Source organism: Balaenoptera physalus (genome assembly GCF_965194825.1).
Source record: "Balaenoptera physalus genome assembly, chromosome: 16".
In the NCBI taxonomy this organism is placed as follows: domain Eukaryota; kingdom Metazoa; phylum Chordata; class Mammalia; order Artiodactyla; family Balaenopteridae; genus Balaenoptera; species Balaenoptera physalus.
Window position 1 is genome coordinate 14,004,690 of NC_138898.1, and position 24,286 is coordinate 14,028,975.

Genomic DNA, 24,286 nt, shown 5'->3' on the forward strand with positions numbered 1-24,286 from the left:
GTGCAAAGGCCCTGATGGCAGAATCACGCTTGTGAGTTAGAGCAAAAGAAATAAGGCCAGGGGCTGGGTCCAGTGAGCAGAGGTGATGGGGTAGAGATGAGTCTGAGAGGCTGGCAGGGACAGGCAAGTAGGGCCCACTTGGGGACTTCCCTGGTGGCGCAGTGGTTAAGAATCCGCCTGCCAATGCAGGGGACATGGGTTCGAGCCCTGGTCCGGGAAGATCCCACATGCCGTGGAGCTACTAAGCCCGTGCGCCGCAACTACTGAGCCTGTGCTCTAGAGCCCACGAGCCACAACTACTGAGCCCACATGCCACAACTACTGAAGCCCGTGCGCCTAGAGCCCGTGCTCCGCAACAAGAGAAGCCACTGCAACGAGAAGCCCGCGCACCGCAATGAAGAGTAGCCCCTGCTCACCACAACTAGAGAAAGCCCGCACGCAGCAACGAAGACCCAATGCAGCCGAAAATAAATTAAAAAAAAAAAAAAAAAAAAAAGTAGAGCCTACTTGGCCAAGGGGAAGGAATTTAGATCTTATTCTATACTTTTTTAAAACACCAAGTCCTCTCCATATTTTAAGTCATTTTATCCTCCCATCAACTCTATGAGGTTGGTGGCATAATTATTCCATTTAACAGAAGAGGCAAATGAGCCCCCAAGAGGTTACGCCACTAGACCAGGGACTTACAACTGGTAGGAGGCAGAGCCAGAAATGCAATGGGAGCCACTGGGGGGCTTTTGGGGTCCACGTTCCCCCCACCCCAGAGCCCCCCCGAGTGTAGGCCTCATGCCTCATGGCTACTGGGGTCCTTCTTGGACCTGGACCCTTGCAGTCACTCAATAACTTTCACTCTGTAACAGAAGGAAGGGCCCAGGAGGAGGGAGACCAGAGGCCAGGTAGGAAGGGCAGCTGAGTCTGGCACTTGAGGCCACAACTAGGGTGGAATGTCTCCTGCAGAGTCCTGGAGCTCACCGCCCATGTCAACAATCAAGAGAAAGAAACGTGTGTGGGGGGGGGGGGGGGAGAGGGAGAGAGAGAGAGAGAGAGAGAGAGAGAGACCTGACCCTGCCAGCCCCTGCCTGCTCTGAATTTGGAAGCAACCTCTTTCTGCCCCATTGCTCACCCCCAAAGCCTTCGCCTTGGCCTCAGATTGCCCCAGGGCAGTAAAGGGTACAGACAGCTCCAAGTCACAAAAAGGAGACAGACAATGTGTTTGTGGGTGCCACCACTGTGCGGGATGGACATCTGGGGTCTGCAGACCCTTAAGATCTTTGCAGAAAGTGATTATTGACTTTAGATGTGAGGACTCTGGAGCCAGAGTGCCTGGGTCTGATTCCTGGCCCTGCCACAAGTTGTATGACTTTAAGCTGGTTACTCAACTCCCCAAGCCTCAACTTCCACATCCGTGAAATGGGCTCGTAGCCTAATAGGGGTGTAATAATTACATGAGAAACAGTACAGTGTACTGATTAGGAAAACAGACTTTGGAGTCAGACTACTTAGGTTCAAATTTTGGCTGTCGCTTAACTGTCATCTCAGACAAGTTACTTAGCCTCTCTGTGCCTCAGTTTCCTCATCTGTAAAACGAGTATTCATTTCTTAGAGTTGCAGACACTAAAGAGTTAATACATTTTAATGCCTGACACATAGCAGGTGCCAAGAGTTTGCTTTGACAGTGATGGAGGAGGAGGAGAATTAATTTCAATTTCTATTGCTCTGAATAGTGCCTGGGACAAAGTAGGTGCTCACAAAAAATGAAGGACAAGAGGAAGTGGCAGGCACTCATCTTCTTGACAGCTGCCCCTCAGCTCCTACTAGTGGAAGCCAGGTGGGAACACGGGCCCAGCACTTCTAAAGAATTCGGCATCTCAAGAGAAACTAGAAATCCAGATATTTACGTGAGTTCTCCCAATTTTTACAAGTTCACTTTTATTTAAAGCACAGTATAAACCAAACAAAGACATACCTGAGGGCCAGGCTTGGCAGCCAGTTTGCAATCATGGTTTTGAGTTCCCTGTGGCTATTTGATTCAATGGGATAATAAGTTTATTTACCATGCCCCCAAGGTGTGCCAGGCGCTTTACATAACATCACCCCATTTGATCCTTGCAGTAAGCATCCTATGAAGTGGTCATGATTCTGCCCCCATTTGGCAGGTGAGAAAGTTGAGGCTCAGGAAGGTTAAACAATTTGCCCAAGATCATTTGGCTGGGAAGCAGTGGGGTTGGGAGTCAGCCTGGGATCTTCCTCCCTCGGCAGTCTATGCCTTTTCCTGTCTCTACTGGCTCTGAAATGAAGAGTCTGTAGTTGACTGGTGCCTTCACTCAGAAGGAAAAGGATGACTGTCTTTGAACAGGGCTCAATAAATTATCTCAAACTCTAAAAGAACCCAGGGTGGCTTACACAGACTCTCCAAAGGACCAGGAGGAACGAGGGTGTGCTGGTCACAGGAGCCCAGACCCTCTTGATGGTATTTTTAGCAGGGCTGTTCCAGCTTCATGACCAGCACACAAGACATTATTACTGCTATCTTGGTGACGGCAGTAATTATTCCCAAGAGCCTGGAGTTGCTTAAAAGCAAATTCCTTCTGATGCTATATTCAACTAGACTCACGTCTCTTTGGTCTTCCATGACAATTACATAGCACTGTGCCCCCATGAGCTGGCATCAAACACAGACAGTGAAGGAGAGACAGCTGGGAGTTTCGGAACACCAACAGCAAATCCCAAAGCTGCTCAAACAAAGGGTTAAGCCCAATGGTTAAACATAATAGCTTAATGCCTTTCGCTAAGTAACTCTGCGCTCTACCAGGAAGGCTGACAGATCCCAAACAGTGCAAACAATAGCTGGAATTGTCTAGCGAAAACTAGTCTGACTGCATCGTTTGCCAATAGTTTTTTAAACAGCTTAACTCTCCTCTGCTTCCTTGACTGCAACCCAACCTGAAAGCAAAAGGCAGATGAGTTCTTGTCCCAACGTCAAACCCCCATAAACAAGACGCCTGTGCTTGGATGTGGCGATGGCAAGAGAGAACTCAGAGGTCCAGCCCCAGAGCCTGCAGGGCATGCCTGGGGCCTGGGCCTGGAATACACCCCAAACCGACTAGCGTCTATGGAGGTGTCAGCATTTCCTGGAACTGGAGACCGAGACAGGATGTTCAGAACAGGAACGAGCACACTTTTACCTCTAATGACTAGACAAAATTGTTAGCAACATACGTGAAAGTTTTGGTCCGGAGTCAACAATCTAATTGGGTGGGAGGAGAAATTGTCATAACGACAGTACTTGTGAGAGGATGTGTGCCGAAGGCTATCAGTCCCTTACCATATTCTGTGGGGCGAGCGGGGATCACCACAGGGCCCAGCAAAACGCACACCAGGAGGCCTACCTTCTATGTCACTCAGAGTCCAGACATCAGCGTCGGCACAGTTAACCTTCAGTTTACCCGGACGATCGCTGTTTACAGTAAGGCTGGGAGAGATCACTAGTTCTAGCATTTCCTTGTACCTGAAAGAAAACAAAGGGAAATATAATTTATTCATTAATTATGCATGCTTACTAATGATTCCTATTTCTTTCCCTAGGAGTATAAATATTAAAGCTGATTACCTAAACCCAGCCATCTTATAAATTCTGCATCATAAAAATTCACTAAACTTTCCATCAAAGGGAAATGAGGAATTGAAATGAAGTACTTGCTCCCCTCTGGAGAATACACCCACTTGATTAAAACTTTCCCCTCCTTCCCATTGTATTTTGTCATTAGAAAAATTTTATTTGGGTCTCTTTTAAATGTCATCTGAATGAGCTGGAGCGAGCCAGGGAGACCTTCCAGTAGAGGAAGGGAGAAACGGGTAGAGAGGGAGTGGATTGGGTTCCTAAAGGCCACAGGCATGAAGAGAAGGTGGAGTTGACTGTAGTTAAGAGAGAATGGACATGGTGTTACACGGTGTCACCTGTACAGATGGACAAGGGCTCAAAAGGTGTCATCGATACTTAAAAAGTCCCTCTAGGCAGCAGAGCCCCACAGCCCAGCACCGCGGTCCCTACCAAGAAAGAACACACTAGCTCCTGAATTACCCATGATCTTGATAAATGCTATTGGGGGCAGGAGTAGGAAAGAATAGGGACAAGTCTCCTGGGTCATTCTCTTTTTTCACTGAAAACTTTTCCAACTCTTGTGCTATGTCAGTACTTATTCCTCCTAAATTCCTACCCACTGTGGTCAGGGAATGAGGTTTCTTTTTTTTTAAAATTTATTTTATTGAAATATAGTTGATTTACAATGTTGCGTCAACTTCTGCTGCACAGCAAAGTGATTCAGTTATATATATATATATATATATATATATATATATATATATATATACACACACACACACACACACACATTCTTTTTCATATTCTTTTCCATTATGGTTTATCACAGGATATTAAATACAGTTTAATATTAATATAATTTAATATTTAATAGACTGACAATAGAACCTTGTTGTTTATCCATTCTATGTATAGTACTTTGCACCTGCTAATCCCAAACTCCCAATCCCTCCCTCCCCCATGGCAACCACAAGTCTGTTCTCTATGTCTGTGAGTCTGTTTCTAAAAGATACATGCACCCCAACGTTCACTGCAGCACTGTTTACAATAGCCAAGACATGGAAACAACCTAAATGTCCATCAGCAGATGAATGGATAAAGAAGATGTGGTACATATATACAATGGAATACTACTCAGCCATAAAAAAGAATGAAATAGTGCCATTTGCAGCAACATGGATGGACCTAGAGATTATCATTCTAAGTGAAGTAAGTCAGAAAGAGAAAGACAAAAACCATATGATGTCACTTATATAGGGAGTGAGGTCTCTGGTTAACATGCACAACATCGGACATGGTGATTTTCAAAGGACTAAACTACAACCAATAACGTGTGCCACTGATTCAAGTTGCCCTCAGCAAAAGGTTAAGTTTAATCACTGCAAATCAGTATCTGAGGTCATCCTTGGCAGGATATGTTTATCACCGTCCTAACAGAACACAGTGTACCGATTGATGGCGACATGGTTATAAACTCAGATTCCACTGTAAAACGGTTGTGGATTCAAATTCCATTTCACTACTCAGTACCTTGACCAAGTTACCAAACTGCTCTAAGTCAAAAGTTTTCTCATTTGGACAGTGGGGATTATCAGTATCTCCCTAACAAGGTCATGGTGAAGATGACAAGAGATGAGACCTGTAAAGAAAGGACTTAGCAGGCAGCAACCTAAATGTCCATTCACTACCATAGGAATGAAGAATACAGGCAGAATGGCCACACAATGGAATACAATACAGCAGTGAAAAAGACTGCTCTGGAGCTCCACTCAGCACCATGGACAGACTGCCAAACAAAGTACCAGGCAATGAGACAGAAGGGTACCCAAGGTATGATACCATTTCTGTGAAATTCAAAATATACAAATCAATATTATACACTATTTAGGGATACAGACATAAGCAATAAAAAGATAACAGTATGTATAGGAATGATAGACACCCATTTTAAGAGAATGGTTAGCTAGGGATCATTGGGGGATGCAATTTGGGGAGAGGTACCCTGGGGCTTCAACTGTGCAACAATGTCGTTCAGAGGTTGACACAAACTCTGGCCCATCCAAATCCAGCTTAGCATCTGTTTTTGTGTGACCCATGAACCAAGAATGGCTTTCACATTTTTAAATGGTTGAACAAAATCCTAAGAAGGATAACATTTCACGGCCTGCGAAAATTATGTGAAATTCAAATTTCAGTGTCCATTAGTAAAGTTTTCTCGGAACACAGCCCTGCTTGGTGGTTTACTGTATCATTCTTGGCTACTTTCACGTTGCAACTTCTGAGTAAAGTAGTTGCCATAGAGACCTGCAAAGCTGAAAATATTTCATATCTGGCAGAAAAAGTTTGCTACCCCGTTTTTTAGTCTATACGCAAGGTGGTGGGCGTACTGCAGTCAGAGGGTTACTCTTCATCTCTGTGTCTGAAACACTTAATTTTTAACAAAGAAAGAAATCACTTATCCCAGGACTTGCATATAGGAAGTACTTTATACATAGTTCTTAATCAGATGAGAAAATTCCACACAAATCAGCTTCCACTGTTGAAGTCTTTGTTAGCTGATGAACATTTGGGTCCTAAGTGTTCCCATGTATACATGGGTTTTCTCTTTCCCCAAATGCCACAAGGCACTCCAGAAAGAGGCCTTGGTATCTCTTTCCTTTAATATGTCAAAACATATTGTATGGAGCTTGGCAAATAGCAGACATTGAACCTATTGTCTGACTGTAGCTGCCAGAAATTTGCATTTTATCCAAACTCACTCCCTTCATCTTTTTGGGTATATGCAAATAACTGAAGGTTCAAAAATAAACAACATTGTAAAAAATTACATTGGTCTCTAAACATCCAGACACTATGAGTACGGGTATTAAAGGCAGCAAATTGTTAGCTAAATGACCAAATCCAGTTAAAAATAAAACGAATTGTTTTTCCTCCTCCTCAGGGTTTAAAAATATTTGAAGTATTTGCCAATATTTAAAAAACAAGGCGATTTCACATAAAAATCTAGAGTTTCAGCTTCTCTTGAAGAATGGAAGAATACTGACAGGTTCCTGCATGGCAACTATCAGCTCGCTGCCCAATCTGGTCAAGGCATATGAGCTCCAGTTCACCACAGTCCCCACCACTCCCTAGTGTCTTATATTTGACCCTCCTTTTCCATTTCCTTGTATTTCCTCCTGGTCTCTACAGGCCTTTGCATTTGAGCCCCATGGATTATGTGTCATCAGACAAGCCTGATGAGGAAATAAACAGCAATGTGACACTTCTGGCCTCAGTCACATAGCTTATGATTTTACTGAGTACTGCTGTCATCCTCAAGAGCAATTAGCACATCGAAATAGCATTTGTTGATGTTATAGCAGAACAAGAAGGTGTCTGTGAGTTTTAACTCTAGGACTGAGTATTGCTACTAAAGTTTTGGTGTCTTCACCAAGGACCTTGCCTAAGGTCCTTCAGGGCCAGGCCAACGTGGAGATCATCCTTATTTCACCCATGGCACCTGATACAGGATCTTGTTCATTCTGTCATCCGATTAACATTTGTCGGAGGATGACAGGAAGGAAGCGACGGAGGAAGACAGGAACTTGGAAGGAGAGAGAGAGAGACGAAATCCATAACTGAGCAATTAGCTTCTTTAAAAAAATTTTTTTAAATTCCTATTTATTTTCATTTTACACCCTGTCCTACACAATGCCTCTAATGTATTAAATATGTAAATATGTCCCCTTGTAAATGATGCTATACTGTTTATGTGATGTGTGTGTGTGTGTGTGTGTGTGTGTGTGTGTGTGTTTGGCAGTGCCGTGAGGCATGTGGGATCTTAGTTCCCTGACCAGGGATCGAACCTGTGCCCCCTGTATTGGGAGTGCAGAATCTTAACCACTGGACCGCCAGAGAAGCCCTGTAACATGTGTTTTAATTTACATGAATAGTGTTATGCATGAGACCTCATTCTGTTCATTGGGATTTTTTTTCCAGTCTGCACAATGATTTGATAATGTGTATAGATTGCTGGATGGTTACTTAGCTTGTAGCTAGAATTCCACACTGCATACCCACTCTATTGTGTTTATGCATTGCCCTAGTGATGAACATCTAGGATGCCTTCATCTCTCAGCTACCATAAACAACGCTGCAATGAATATCTTCATTAAAAAAAATACATATATATGTAATGTGTACCTATATATGTGTGCTTACACACACACATACACATTCTTAAAACGTATAAATATTTGGGGAGGATTTCTGTGTCATTGGGTATATGTGAACTGAACTTGACCAAGTACTAGCAGATTGTTCTTTACAATTCCTGTGCTAATCCAGATTCCCACCAGAAGTGCATAAGCGTTCTAATTTCATAAATTCTTGCTAACACTTGGCATTGTCCAGCTTCTTAATTTTTGCCAAACTGTTGGATGGAAAGCAATTATCTCATAGTCGTTTTAATTTTCATTTCTATGATTACTAGAGAGTTTGAGCATATATTCACATAATTGTGGGCCACAAGAGTTTCTAGGAACTGTCTATTCATATCTTTTATGCTTGCCCATACTTCTACTGGGTTTTTTTTCCCCCCTTTTTTGTTGATTTGCTCTATAGAGTGCCTTGTAGAGTCTAGGTATTAGTCCATTGTTGGTTTTATTTATTTATTTTTTTCTTTTTGCTGACAAAGCAAAAGACTTTATTGGAAATGGGCGCCTGGTCAGGGAGCAGTGGGGTAAGGGAACGCAGGAGAACTGCTCTCCATTGTTGGTTTTAGATGTTGTAAATTTCTTTTCTTAACCTTTCATCTGTCTGTTTTTTAAAAATATATGATGTCTTGTAGAACAAAAAAAAAAATCTTATATATTTACCCAATAATGAATGTTTTTCCTAGGTGTAGAAATGATTTCCTTAACCCCGGGATATTAAAATTTGTCTACATTTAAAACTATTGACTTGGAATTTTACCTTTTATAGTTAAACCTTTAATTAATCTGGAGTTTTCCTTTTAATATGGGTTAAATTTGCATTTTCTTCCAATATTGGAGAAAATGAAAATAAGCCATTTTTCCTAATTTGTATTAAACTCTCCAATTGAATTCACCTCCCAGTTACGATGGAATGGTTTCTATTTTTGGTTCAATCTCACTATCACAATAAAAAATAAAATCTACAAAACATTATTTTAAGGCCTTGCAGGGCAACTAAGGTAGGACTTGAGGGCCCAGGATCCCAGAGAGATATGAGACACGTACTAAGTTAAGTCTGACCTCTACTACTTTTCACCTCAAGACATTTGCCGATTTATAAGCACAGAAGAAAAAAGAAGCAGCTTAGAGTTTTCCAGTCTCATTGAGTTGGGGAGACAAAAATTGGACTTCAGGATACTAAGGCGGCTAGGACCCAAGGAGCTAAGATCCTAGAGATGAGAACCACAGAGAAGTTAGCCTGACATTGTTGACAGTCATTACCCTTGGGGCGTTCGCTGAAACCTAAGCTGGGTGGGGTAAGAGTCAAAGAAGTCAAGCAGAAAGGGGTGGCTAAGAAGGCAAGCAGAGCTTTTGGCAATCTCCCAGTACTAGGGAGACAAAATTGGAGTTCATGGCCCATCAAGGATAAGAATCCTTGGGACTTCCCTGGTGGTGCAGTGGTTAAGGTTCCATGCTCCCAATGCAGGGGGCCTGGGTTCGATCCCTGGCCAGGGAACTAGATCCCACATGCATGCCGCAACTAAGAGTTCGCATGCCACAACTAAGGAGCCGGCTAGCCGCAATCAAGGAGTCTGCCTGCCGCAACTAAGACCTGGCACAACCAAATAAATAAATAAGTGAAATATTTTCCCAGCAATCAATGAAAAAAATGTTAAAAATTTACAAAAAAAAAAAAAAAAAAAAAAAGGATGAGAATCCTTGGTAAACACACCAGGCTTTTAATGAGACCCCTGAAAGGTCACTCCCTTGGAGTAAAGACCAACCAAATAGATCCTGTCTTGAATCATTTTAATCCCTTACCGGATCAAAGTGATTTGCCTCTACTATCACCACCTGCCAGGAGAGCAACTTTTCTTTCGGGGGAGATGTCATCTTCCAGAGTTTCCACAATTTTTCATACACAATGTTTAGCATGTAATAAAAAATTACCAGGTATGCAAGGAGACAAAGCCAAACAATCAAAAACCAAGACAAAAAAACCAAATTCATATATAAGATTCAGATATTAGAGTAACTAAACACGGACTTCCCAGCAACCTTGATAATATGATCAAGAAAAAAGATTTACAATGGACAATGTTACTAGAGAACTAGAATCCTTAAAAAAAATCAAATGGAAACTCTAAACCTGAAAAATACAATAATTGAAATTCAGAACTCTATAGAGCAGTTGAACCACAGACTGGATATAGCAGAAGAAAAGAATGAACTTGAAGATAAGTCAGTAGACACATCTCAGAAAGAAGTCTGGAAAACAGGTTTTAAAAAAAGCATAAAGGAAACATGGGACATGGAGAAAAGGTCTAACATACATGTAATAGGGGACACAGAAGAGAGGAGAGAGAGAACAACTTAGAAACAATATTTAATGAAAAACTGACAGAAAACCTTCCAAGACTGATGAAAGACATCAAGTCAATGGAATCAAGAAGCTCTGTGAATCAGAAGCAGGATAAGTACAGAGAAAAATACTTCTGGGCATATCATAGTCAAACTATACATATGTGAGAATATATTAATATATTCAGCCAGAGGGTAAATAAAACAAATCTTTAAAGAAGGACTAATAAGACTTCTCAACAGAAATGATGGAAACTAGAAAACAATGGAATTTCACCTGCCAAGGTAGAATCCTATGTCAGCAAACAAATCCTTCAAAAATGAAGACAAAAATGAAATAAACTAAAATTAAGATTATTTGTCATTTTGTAGCAAATAGACTTGCACTACAAAAGAATACTCTGGAAGCATGAAAATTCAGCAAGGGATGGAGAGTAACATAAAAGGGTCAATTCAAGAGTAGGAGAGGACTAAATGAACTTAACATGTTCTAAGGACCTTGCATTTTCCTTGAGGTGGTTACAAGTACTAATTTATAGTAAACTTTTTAAGATTTATCAAGGATGCCTTCTATAATCTTTAGGGTAACTGCTTAGTGAATAAAAATAATAAATGTATGCCAACTAGCTAATGGAGAAAAAAATGGAATAATAAAAATACTTGATTAATCCAAAGAAGGCAAGAAAGTAGAGAAAAAGAAACAAAGAAGAGATGGAACAAATAGAAAAAAAAGATTTAAACTTAAATTTATCAATAATTACATTTAATGCACTAGGGTCTTTGTTAGGTAACGCAAGATCTAAAATTCAAACATACCTAGAGCAGTTCAAATGCACCATCCTTTGGAGGCAAATAAATAACTAACTAACAAAGCCAAAACAATAGAAATGTTAGACCTGGGAATTCCTTGGAGGTCCAGTGGTTAGGCCTCCGTACTCTCACTGCTGAGGGCCCGGGTTCGATCCCTGGTTGGGGAACTAAGATCCCACAAGCTGCGCAGTGCGGCAAAAAACAAACAAACAAACAAACAAAACACAAAAAAGTAGTCCTTAAAATAAATACAATATATTAAAAAAAAAAGTTAGTCCTCACACAGTAAACAGCACCATGAGTTAAGAACCTGACCATTGTTTTTCCTGCTGCCAGCTATAGTTTATGGGCACTGCTATCTTGTAGAAGCAAACCATTAACAACAAAGTATAGCAACATGAATAGTTCAAGACAACTCAGGGAGAAAAATCCTTCCAAAAATTCTAACCATAGCTCCCATTTCCCAAGCACCTATTACGTGCCAGGCAATTTCCCTGATTACTTTTACATTATCTCCTTTAATTCTCTCAACCACCCAGGGAGATATAATTATCAACTTCTATCTCCCAACAGGCCAACTAAACAGATTTAGGTCTGAGCAAAGCATAGGCATGAAGGAAATGCAAATCATTCCTGTTTGGTGAACTTTTCCTGTTCTGCCATGAGGATCTAAAAAAAAAAGAGCTTCGTGAACTTCCCTGGTGGGGCAGTGGTTAAGAATCCGCCTGCCAATGCAGGGGACACGGGTTTGAGCCCTGGTCCTGGAAGATCCGACATGCCGCAGAGCAACTAAGCCCATGTGCCACAACTACTGAGACTGTGCTCTAGAGCCCGCGAGCCACAACTACTGAGCCCACGTGCTGCAACTACTGAAGCCCGCACGCCTGGAGCCCATGCTCTACAAGAGAGGCCACCACAATGAGAAGCCCACACACCATAACGAAGAGTGGCCCCCACTCACCACAACTAGAGAAAGCCCGCGCGCAGCAACGAAGACCCAACGCAGCTAAAAATAAATAAATAAATAAAATTTAAAAATAAATAAATAAAAAGCTTGGTAAATTTCAGCGCAGGGTGAATTCTGTGTTCTTGTTTTATGGGTCGTACTGTTTCATTATTGAACTACCTGGGGCAGCAGAGGAGGGGGTGCTGATCTCTTCAGTGTTTTGAGGGCTCTGAAGGTCCTAACCTGGTCCCACTTATAGTGCTCATTTTACAGATGACAGAAATAAAAATAGCTAACACTTCAAGAGCATTTACTCTGGAGCCAGGAGCTCTTTGCATGTATTGGCTCATCTCAATCCTATGAAGTGGGTGGAGATGAGGAGACTGAAGTTCAGAAAGTGAACTGCTAGTTAGTGGTGGAGCCAGGATTCACAACCAGGTGGTCTGGCTCCAGGGTCTGTGCTCTTAACCACAGCTTGCGAGTAAAATTGGGTCAGAATTTGAACCCAGGATCCATCCAGCTCCAACACCCACTAAGCAACCTGGTGGGAGTACCAGCTCTGTCATCTGCTACACGGGTTCAAATCCTAGCTTTGTGTCTTACGAGCTTTGTGACCTTGGGCAAGTTATTTAACTTCTCTGAGCCTCATCCAAAAAAACGGAGAAAATAATAGTACCCTCCCAGGCAGGTTATCCTGCAGATTAAGTCAGAAAAGGCATGAGTGAGTGGGTGTTCAATAAAGGGTAATTACTGACATTATTTGCATTCACACAGACAAAAGCTTGAAACACACAGTTCATTTTATGCCAGGTCGACACTGGGAAGTGCCATGAGGACCATCTGGAAACCACTGGTTCCTACTGTGGTCTGATGGGCAGAGTTCAGTTCTCTTGCAATTTGGGGGGAGACGTCCTTTGCTTTCTCCCCCTCCTCCCCTCCTTACAATTATCTGAAATAGGAGACCAGCTTATTCTCTTTGCAGGGGAGGTTAGAGAGAAATCAGACAGTCTTAACAGAGTCTGAGGGGAGGAGAAAGACTCAGCTTCCCTTTCATGAAGGCAGGGAAAGGAAGCAAAGGCGTGGGATTCATTTACAAAAAAATTTTTTTTTCCTGTGTTGCACTGTTGCAAAACCCCAATACCCCTGCTGCTTCAGATCCGGGCTAGGAGGAGCGAGAAGAAAGAGGCATCCGAAAGCCCCTACCCTCTGCCTTCTCCTTAGCCTGCTGCTGCCAGCGGCTTGCCGTCATTTGTTACCCTTGTCACCACCCCTGTCCCCGGGGATGGAGAAACTCTGGGGGAGCGTGGGGCTGCTGGGGGAGCCCAAGAGATGACAGCTGGAGGGTGGGGGCTGGGGGCGACTTCAAAGGCTGGGAAGGATCAAAAGCAGATGGAGGGTCCCAGGCGGGTGGGCGGCTCACCTTTCCGCACCCCCCCGCCGAGTGCACTGCTACCTTGGCTGGGAACAGTGGCCCTGCCTGCTGGATGGAGAGGACAGATGGCCAGTCGACCAAGGGGCCCTTAGAGAGGGCCAACTCCCAGCATCTTTCAAGGACTTAGAAATCCAAACCTGCCGACAGCAATCACAGGCTTCTGGATAGGCAACAGCTGTGGCCCAAACCTGGATGTTTCTGGCCGCCTATACCTCATTTGAGTTCATTCGAAATACATCTGCTAATCGTGAACTGGCTCTGCCCCCGTCTCCCCTATCGCGGGTGGGGGGTGGAGGGCCTGCTGCTCGCACCAAAAGCCCAGGATTATCCTCCCTCCTCCCTCTCCTTCAACTCTCACATCCAATCCATCACTGGGTGTTGTCAAGTTCATCTCCTAAACAGCCACGGAACCCGTGAACCCTCCAGCCCACGGCCATCGCCCAGGGCCAAGCCGCCACGCTCTCCGCCCTGGACAACTACCGCGGCCGCTGTACCTGTCTCCCTGGGGCCATTCTGGCCTCCCTCCAGCTTGTTCTCTGTATACCAGTCAGGGGGACTTCTGACAACATAAATCTGAACATGTCCCTGCCCCCTTCACCTCATCCTTGCTTATAACCTCTGATTGTTCTTAGAACAAAGCAAAGACTTGTGAACACAGCTTTGATCCGGCTTCCCTTCACTCGCTGTCTCGTTCCAGGGCGCTGGCCTTCCTCTCACTCCACACTCCCTGTCACGAGGCCTTTGCACATGCTGTTCTCTCTGCCTGGAACACCATTCCCTCCTGCTCGTCCTTCAGAGGTCTCAGCTCTAGCATGACTTCCCCAGGCCCTTCCTGAATGGGGCCCCTTCTCCCACGGCACCTTCCACGGACCCATGCCCCTCTCTTTCACACGCCAGTCACTATAACAGTTTTTAGACATGTTTATACATTATTTGATGTCCATCTGTCTTCCCAACCAGACTATAACCTCCCTGATGGCAGGGATTTTATTTTGTCCACCACTACATTCCCAGAATCTCCTGCAGGGCCTGGTTCTTGATAACTATTTAGTAAACATTTGTCGCGGGTTCCTGGCATTTTGGCCTGGTGGGTCTCACGGCAACAGCATGTTTTCTTTCTTTGGGGGAACTGCCTCTCCCCCACTCTCTGTCCATGCGGCTTGGGTGGGGCTAACCGACGAACAGGCCCAGAGCCTGGCAATTTGCATCTCCCATCCCTCTGTCTAGTGACTGGCTCACGGGTGGTGGTCACATGATTCAATGGGGCCCAATGAGAGGCCTGGGATTAACTGCTGGAGAAGAGATGCTCTTTCCCACGGGACATGAACCTTGGAAGGTGTCTGTTTTACTGGCAGTGCAAGTCCACAGACCACCTTTGAGTAGCTAGTCTTAGAAGACTGTGACCCCCATTCTGATACCTGTACATCGCATCTTTGGTGTTCAGTGTGAAACTTAGAGTAGGAATAAACTGCAGACACAGTGAAATTCAGGGGCTGCTGTCACCATGGACGACTTCAGCATCTAGGGGGAAGGATGCCACGTGCTGACTGGTAAGTCACAAGCCCCTCCTCCTGTCCACACCTCCATCCTCCATCCTGTCCCCTTATAGTGGGGAAGATGTTACTTAATAGAAGTTGTGGGGTTAGGCTGGGATACATAGGGAACCACCTCCCCAGATGAATAAGGTACTTTCAGTCTCCTCTCCAAAGGCTATGAAGAAGGCAGATAAATAAAGTAGGGACACAGTTGACGCTAAATTCATTCACGGATTCGTTCATTGAGTCAGGCTGCCAATCATTTAGAATCGCTGACTCTATTCATATGACATACCAAAAAGCAAAGCTGTTACTCATTCACTAATTTATTTCACTTTCTTTTTGAAGACCAGGGATTGTTGCAGGCCCTGAGGATACAGTGTCGAATCAGCCAGACAAGTTCCCTGCTCTCATGAAGTTGACACTCTAGATTGGGATTTGCTCTCCAGTCTTAGGTGGCATTCATCAATGGGTGACCCCAGATGGCTGGGTTAGATCTCCCAGTCACATAGATGTATCTCCTCCTGCTGAGAAAATAGCTCTATTACCTGTATTGTACTTTCCTATGATACAGTTTTAATGGCCCAGGTAATATCTCAAAATGTGTCAATAAATTTTAGAATTTTAGATAAAATTATAGCCACCTTTGATCATTATCTCCTATCAGCTGTATCCACAATTACTAATACACTGAATAGCTTTGCAGACCTTTTTCTAGTCATAAACACACAAAACACCCACATATATCCCTAAAGTACTCAGTATATTGTTTTAGAAATATATTTTATGAATGTGTTTTTATCAATGTCATTGACCTGAACATCCTGTTCTAGGACATTTTTTGCTCTAATAAGACAATGTCTCATTGTTCATCCATTTCATGACACGGAGATCTAGCTTATTCTTTTTAGCTGTTGCATAGGATTCCCAGGGCTCTGGGCCAGTCCTCAGTTCTCCCAAGTTTGGTTATGACTAATGCCACACTGCCTGGGATGGGTCTTCTCGGCTGCACATGCATGTAGTTCTCTAGGGGTGACACCCAAAGTAAAACTGCTGGGTCTGCCTTTAAAATTGTAAGGGACATTGGCAAATTGCCTCGGAGTGTCTGATCTAATTTATATTCCCAATGGCCACGCCCGGTCCTCACACCTTGTACTGTTTCCATTCCCTTATCTGAAAGCCTTTATCCAAAACTCTTTTAGGAAGACAGAGCCGTGCTTTGAATACAGGTACGCCCACACAGCAGTCCACTCCTCAGCACCGGCTTTCAGCCAAGCAGACAAAGTTCTTATGTCAGAAAGAAAAGTTTTATGTCTTACGTCAGAAAGGAAAACCAGGCTGGGTCTTGAATCTTAGCCCCAGACTAAGCTCTCTCTTTCAGGTCTGATAAATTCTCTTGCAGGTGAACTTGGTGCAGATAAAAACCGTCAATGGGAGAGCTTTAGTACGCTTCCCTCAGCCCTGATAGTATGTAAGACAAGGGCCCAATTATTTTGAAGAATCCAGTTTTGCTTTTTATTTTGAGATCATTGCAGAGTCATAAGAAGTTGTAAAAAATATACAGAGAGATCCTGGATACCCTTCATTCAAATCCCTCCCCCCGGCCCCAAGATTATATCTTCCATAACTGTAGTACAGTATCAAAACCAGGATATTAACATTGGTGCAGTGTGTCTGTATCTCTGTGTCATCTTACCTCATCTGCAGATTCATGTAACCACCACTGCAATCAAGACAGAACTATTCCATCACCACAAAGGTCTCCACAAAGGTCTCCCCTGTGCTACCCCTTCAGAAGCACCTCCACCCTAATCCCTCCAGCACCGCTAACCCCTGGCAATCACTAGTCCTTTCTCCATCTCTAAAATGTCACTTTAAGTATATTATATAAATGGAATCATACAGTATATGACCTCCTGAGATTGGCTGAAGTTCAGATGACTCAAGTTCAGATGCTTGCATTTTACAATGCGTTTTCCAATATTCACTAGACCCACAAGAGGCAACCTTCAAAAAAGCACCCAATGTGTGCGGTGACAACCGAGATGGGACCACACACATTCCGCTGATTTCAGGTTGGGTTCAGCACAGCCCTGGAGCAAAACGCAGAACGTTACAGAGTATTTCTCATGCAGAGCCAGAAAAAAAAACCCAACCCACAACCAACAAAACAAGGCACAAAGCAGAACACCAGGGGACTCTTACTGTAGGGGAAGGCCTGCCCTTGCCAGGGATGGCTGGAGAGCATCAAGTGCTCGGAGGCCACGGGGAGCCCCAGGACCTCGCCAACAGGCAAGCAAGCCGCAGCCGGCAGAAGGCAGCGTTTCTCGAATCGCGAAGGCATTTTGCCCTGAGTCCAGTCCCAGCCCTCAGCAGACACGACAGCGACACCGCTGCCCATCCCTGTTCTCTGCTTCTAACTCACCCAACCGCAGTCACCGCAAGGGCCGGATCCACTTGAAGCCATGGAGAAACTGGTTCTGAGGCTACAGAGCAAGGACATTGCAATGTGAATGCAGGGGTATGGTTTGCAGAAAGACACTGGAAAAACGGGAAAAGAAACAATACTAAAAACTAAATATTAGAATACTTTCATCCTACCCAAATCCTCAGTGGTGCCCCTATGGAGCACTGACCATTACAAAACTGAAAAATACTAATTCTCATGCAGTGAATGCTGTCTAGGAACCAAGCACTGTTGCTGTTGTTGTTTTTATGGCTCCACCACACAGCATGCAGGATCAGACCCCCGACCGGGGATCGAACCCACGCCCCCTGCAGTGGAAGCATGGAGTCTTAACCACTGGACCACCAGGGAAGTCCCACCAGGCACTGTTGTTTTTTTTAAAATTAATTAATTTTTGGGGGGTTGCGTTGGGTTTTCATTGCTGTGCGTGGGCTTCTCATTGCGGTGGCTTCTCTTGTTGCGGTGCACGGGCTCTAGGTGCACGGGCTCAGTAGTTGTGGCTCGCGGGCTCAGTAGTTGTGGCTCGCAGGCTCTAGAGCGCAGGCTTAGTAGTTGTGGCGCACGGGCTTAGTTGCTCCGTGGCATGTGGGATCTTCCCGGACCAGGGCTCGAACCCGTGTCCCCTGCATTGGCAGGCGGATTCTTAACCACTGCGCCACCAGGGAAATCCCCAGGCACTGTTTTAAGTGCTTTTTCAGGTTTGAGCTCATGTTATCTTCCCAATAGCCCCTATGAGATTGGCTGAATTTAGATCCCATCTTATAGATAAGGAAAGCAAGGACAAGAAGTTTAAGTCACTTGTCTAGAATCAACTACAAGTAGCAGAGATAGATTTAAAGCCAGGATGTCTGATTCTGAATGTTGTACTCTCTCACCATCTGCCACATCGGCAGCAGATGTCTTACAATTAATCTTCCCTAATGACGGATCTCCTCTAATTACATCATTACCCTGAAACTGAATGGGCCATGCAGTGACTCATGAGTTCTTAAATGTTTTTCTTCTTGTTTTGAGGTTAGTTCAATTTTATGCAATTTCATATAGTTAGGGGGTTTTTTTTCCTCCTTTTTTGGTAAGATGGTTTCATGGTAAGGGCTAGAAATTATTTTAATGAAAAATCTGAATCATACGCCAAAGCAGAGAGGATGGTAAAATGAATCACTGAGCACCACTCAGATTCAACAGTTTTCAAGATTTTGCCACACGTGTCTCTTCAAAGCTTTTTGGTTTTGTCTTGTTTTGTTTTTTGGTGAAATTTTTAAACGAATTCTTGAAGTCTCCTCTCTCCACCGTACTTCATTTAAAAATATGGACACTTTCTATTATCACACCTAACGAAAGTCACAATACTTCCTGGTGCCATCTTGAACATAGTTCATCTTCAACCTTCCCAGTTGTCTCCACATGCCCTTAGTTGGTTTATAAAATTCGGGATCTAAACAAAGGCCACACATCACATTTGTTTATTGTGTCTCTTACATTTATTTAAGCTAGAATAGCCTCCCCCCCACCAACTTTTTTTTTTTTTTTTTACAGACTATTGACATGTTGGAGAAGTAGGTTAGTTGTCTTGTAGACTATCTCATGTTCTGGATTTTTCCGTTTGCTTCCTCATGGTGTTGTTAACTCATTTCTCTTTCTATCACATTTCCCATGATTTTGCTTTAAAATGAGATTAGGTTTGGATTAATTGGGTGGGGGAACAACGCTTCAGAGTGGTGCTGAGTTCTCCCCATCGCATCACATCAGGAGGGAAACGATGTCCAGGTGTCCCCCTTCTGGTGATGCTAGTAAGGGTCAGCTGGCCTGGCTGGCAACACCCTGCCTCCTCCATCACCAAGTTCCCCGCAAACCTTTCATCTAATGTTTCATCCACCGATGCTCATGGCCTGAATCAATTATTTCATTAGGGGTTTGGAAATTTTTTTTTTAACTTTTTATTTTATATTGGAGTATGGCCGATTAACAATACTGTGATAGTTTCAGGTGCACAGCAAAGGGACTCAGCCATACATATACATGTATCTATCCACCCTCCCCCAAACTCCCCTCCCATCTAGGCTGCCACATAACATTGAGCAGAGTTCCCTGTGCAATACAGTAGGTCGATATCATATGGTATTTCTCTTTCTCTGTCTGACTTACTTCACTCAGTATGACAATCTCTAGGTCCATCCATGTTGCTGCAAATGGCATTATTTCACTCTTTTTAATGGCTGAGTAATATTCCATTGTACATATTGGAAATTTAAAAAACTGTATTTTGAATGAAGAGAATGACCCGAGAGTATTACAATCATATGAATACATTTGTGTAGCGTCTACATTCTTGCAAATCGCTGCCACAAACCTTTCTTCACTGCCCTGTCCCATCCAGCCTGTGAGCTGGGCAGAGCCAGCAGGAACCCAGAACAGTGGGGTGACTAAGCAGACCCCCTTGGGTGCCCAGGTGCCTGGGTTCAAATCCCAGCTCTATCACTTACCAGTGGTATGGGATCTTGCTTGACTTCTCTGCCTCAATTTTCTCACCTGTCAAATGGGGATAAATGGTACCACCTGGGTCTACTGTGAGGCTGACTTACTGCTTGTAAGTCAGTTCGTAGAACAGAATAGGATACAGAGTAAACTCTTTTCTCTACCCTTCCAAGTAAAGAAACTGAGAGGCCAACAAGCTAAATAAATGTCCTCAGGTCCCAGAGCTAATGACAGGGAGCTGAACAGGACACAAATCTCGGTCCATTGCATTCCCCTGTGTCAATGGAATGTTCTTCCACATTTTGAAAATAATTGCAAATAATTAGGAAAAACACCTTTTGGCCATAATCAGAGTAATACCTAAATGGCTTAATATAACACCAGATCGAAGGCGCCACACGACGCGGGCCCTGAGCATCCCTCCAATCTTATCTCCTGGAAGTGAGACCGGCTGGGACCTGGACCCTTTGCTGCAGTGCTTGCACCTGGACAAACATCTCCTCCAGCGACAGAGTACAAAGAAACCATAAGGGACTAAAAACAACTGCTCAAATAACTGCGCGCATGTGTAGTTGGGGCAAATTATGAACGACAAGATACAAAAAGACCAAACGCCCAACTGCCACTTCTTAGGTGCCAGGAACAAAAGCAGGGTACTTGCGCATGCACCCTGCACACAGCACCACCAAGGGGGTGGGCAGACCACCCAAGCCACGCCTCAGGCTCGGCCCCTCAACCCACCCCTACCCTCACCCCATTTAAGGGACCAGCTCGCCCCCTCTCAGGGAGCCAGCAAGGGAACCTATTACTTGTTTTTGCTCCCTTGTGCTGCAGCATGAGTCCCAGTAAAGCCTTGCCTGAATTTCTCCTCTGGCCTCTTATCAATTTCTATTGATTAAAGAGTCCAAGAACCGGGGTAGGTAACAGAAGGTCTGCCCTTCCTCCCTCTCCTGCAGGGACACTGGGCGTTTTGCTTTACTCAAGCCATCCCATGGCCTTGCACTAGTTCCTTCCGCCACACATCCTCTTCCCCAGAGCTTTCCCAGAGACTTCCTTCAGGTGTTTTCTCAAATGTCACCTCCTCAGAGATGCCTTCCCTGATCATAGTAGCAAACCCATTTCCCCAGCTAACCACTCCCCACGCTGTATCCCCTGACCCTGCTGTGTTCATCTTTACAAGTCTGATCGTGATCTTAACACATGCTGCCTATTCATTGGTTCACGTTCTGAGGGACTTTGTCTTGCTCACTGCTGAATCCTTAGCATCTAGTATCGTCACTGTACTTGGCACTTAAACGGTCAGCAGATAAGTAGTGAATATTAAATGAAGACCCTAGAGCCTCACAGCATTATACACAATCATGCATGCACCATTTATCGATAGTTTTTTTATATTTAACTCTTTTTTACAAAAGAAAAACAAATTGCTCATGATAAAGGAGTTGATTAGAGCAACGTATAACGGAAAAAGATAAAGTCCTCCATAGTTCCACTGGTCTGTACTAACCATCCTTCACAGTTTGAGCTATGCCATGGTAGAGTTTGTTAGGTGATCCCCAGAATTCTTCTCTTCTCCCCTTCTTTTACAGTCAAGGAATCTGTGATTCTAGGCATGGCATGCAGGCACCCAGAATGAATATCCCAGCTTTCCCTGCGGTTAGGCTGTGGTCATGTGACTAAATTATGGTCAGGATGCAATCAAAAGTGATGTATCCAACACACAGGTAATGTCCTTAAAAAAGTGGGGTGAACTTCCCCTTTTCTCCCATTCTTACTTGCTAGATTGCAATGTGATAGTCATCTCTGATCATGAAGAAAAGGGCAGCACTTTACGGATGACGTAGCAAGATGGAAGGAGTATGGGCTGCTGATGACCTCACAGAGCAGAGCTGCTTTGTCAGCTCAGGCTTTTTTTTTTTGGGGTTCTCATTAGTTATCCATTTTATACATAGTAGTGTACATATGTCAATCGCAATCTCCCAATTCATCCCATGCCCGCCCTTCCCCCTTGGTATCCATATGTTTGTTCTCTACATATGTATGCCAGCTCAGACTTTTATATAAAAGAGAGATAAACTTGTTCTCTACATCTGTATGTCAGCTCAGACTTTTATATAAAAGAGAGAGAAACTTCTAGACTATTTATGCCACTATGATTTCAGTTCTCTGTTACAGAGCCAAATCTGTGTCTGTATGTCTGTTTACATCTATTTATCAAGTATCCCATATTTTCTTCAATGCATTTGTGTGTGTGTGTGTGTGTGTGTGTGTGTGTGTGTGTAGCAACTTTATATTATGTGGAATCCTAAACACTTACAAAAATACCCAAACTCATCTAATGAATCTCTCTCTGCCCATCACCCAGCCCCCAAAACCAACTCATGGCCAATCCTGTTCCATTTCCATCCCATCTCCTTCCCCTTTCGTAGTATTTGGAAGCAAATCCCAGACAAAATATACTTTCATCTGTAAATATTATCTGTAAATGAATTTCTAAAAAAACCCAAAAACTTTTTTTGAAAACAGCCATAATACTATTATCATGCCTAGAAAAATTCCTTAATATTACTAACACAGATATTAATTTACTTTAACAAAAAAACTATGTAAAAAACATACTGTGGGCAATTTTCAACATCAGTACCCATAGAGCCACCTAATTCTTTTTAATAGCTGCACAGTATTCCAAGGAAATGATAAACCAAAGTTTATTTTCTCATTCCCCAGTTTATGGACGTTCATGTTACTTTCGGGGTTTTTGGCCAATGATGCAATGGACCTCTATCTATCCCAGGATTTCTCAGCTTTGGCACGCTTCAGATTTTGGGCTGGCTGATTCTTTGCTGTGAGGAGCTGGTCTGTGAACTGCAGGCTATTCTGCAGCATTCTTGGCCCTTGTCCTCACCGGATAAAAGTGGCACTTCCCTCCCCCAATTGTAACAACCAAAAATATCTCTAGGCATTGCCAAATGTCCTCTGGGGTCAGAATCCCCCTGGTCAAGAACCACACCTCTAAATATTTATACACACACTTATATACAAGTAGAAAGCCCTCATATCTACAGTGGAGACCAGCAGAGAAATGGAAACAGATGAGTTCACAAAATGGTGGCCACTTGAGAAAGATAGCAGTTCACACTCACGCTGGATTGTAGTGACTACTTTCACTGTGCTTTCATCATGCTTACTGTGGAAACCTGGGAATTGATTTTTCACAAAAAACTGCAGTTAGTGTCTGCAAATTTATCATGTCAGCCAAAGACCCCTTGAGTTGATCTGTTTTGTCTGTTTGTGGCTGCACCACACGGCTTGTGGGATCTTAGTTCCCCGACCAGGGACTGAACCCGGGCCCTGGCAGTGAAAGCGCCGAGTCCTAACCACTGGACCACCAGGGAATTCCCTGAGTTGATCTGTTTTTGAACATTGTGCTTCAGATCAGGATCCAATGGAAGAACACGAGGTACATTTTATGAAACTGGTTTAGGGATGGGAATGCCATCCTGACTTACGGTCTGGTTTTCTTTCAGCGGTAGGGTTAGGTTTCAGGGACATGTGTGAGCCTTTGTATCCCCTTTTCCCCTACATGTAATAAGAAGCTGTATTACCATGGTGTTTGTACACAAAAGGGGAAAGGACTTCCAAATTCCACATGCAGCCAAAATCCAAAAGCACACCCCTTCTGCCGAGATCTGCCCCTGGCAAGGTTTAAGATTCAGCCAGAACCTGCTGGGGAAAATCAAACAAACCCCCAAACGGTACCTCGTGGGGTTGAAACAGGCTAAGGGGATGACTAAAACAGGTTCGAGCCTCCTGAGTTAGGTTGGCCCAGCTGATGATGCTTTAGCTGATAGCAGCACCAAAGAAACCTCAGGATCTATAATTCCTGGGGTGGTAGAAACACAGCTATAGCAAAAAACAAAGTAAAAATTTTTAAAAAGTAAAAAAAAAAAAATAGTAAGACAAATACAAAGGAAGACAAGGAAGAACAGGAGAAACCTTAAAACCTAAAAAAATAGTTTTATAGATATTCACAAGGGTTTAAGTCACTTATTCGTTCAAGAAATGCTGCGAGCACCTACTATGTGCCAGGTACTGATCTAACTTCCGGGCATCCACTGGCGGGGCAAGACAGATGGAACCCCTGACTCCCAGAATCTACATCCTGGTAGATTTCACTGCAGATCATGGAATTCACTCTTGCTGGTAAAACCCAGCTAGCAGTTCCTGTTAGCTGAAGATAGACAGAACAGAGGGGCATCTGAGTCAAATCTTCACATTGAGAAAGAGCTCATTGTACACCACACACTATGTTAGTTGCTTTCCACATATTGGCTCATTTAATCCTCAAAACAAATGAGGTCAATAATATTGTCCCTCCCGCCCTTTTACAGGAGAGGAAACTGAGGACCAGAAAGATCAAATAGCCTGAGCAAAGTTACAGAGCTACCCAGATGGCTGGCAGTAAAACATCTTTTAGAGCAGAC

The 24,286-nt window shown here is 43.7% G+C and overlaps 1 protein-coding gene across 3 annotated transcripts in view; it reads right to left on the minus strand.

Moving 5' to 3' along the window:
* The window catches only part of EYA2 (EYA transcriptional coactivator and phosphatase 2), a 291,980-nt gene that overhangs the window by 174,832 nt on the left and 92,862 nt on the right, over positions 1-24,286 (minus strand). For 2 of the 3 annotated variants that reach the window (XM_082431407.1, XM_082431406.1), the window contains exon 2: positions 3,390-3,508. In XM_082431407.1, the coding sequence (XP_082287533.1) occupies positions 3,390-3,498 (109 nt within the window). In that variant the 5' untranslated portion in view covers positions 3,499-3,508. Of the gene's footprint in view, positions 1-3,389; positions 3,509-17,285; positions 17,402-24,286 lie in introns of all 3 variants that reach the window. The other variant, XM_082431408.1, reaches the window with a different exon arrangement.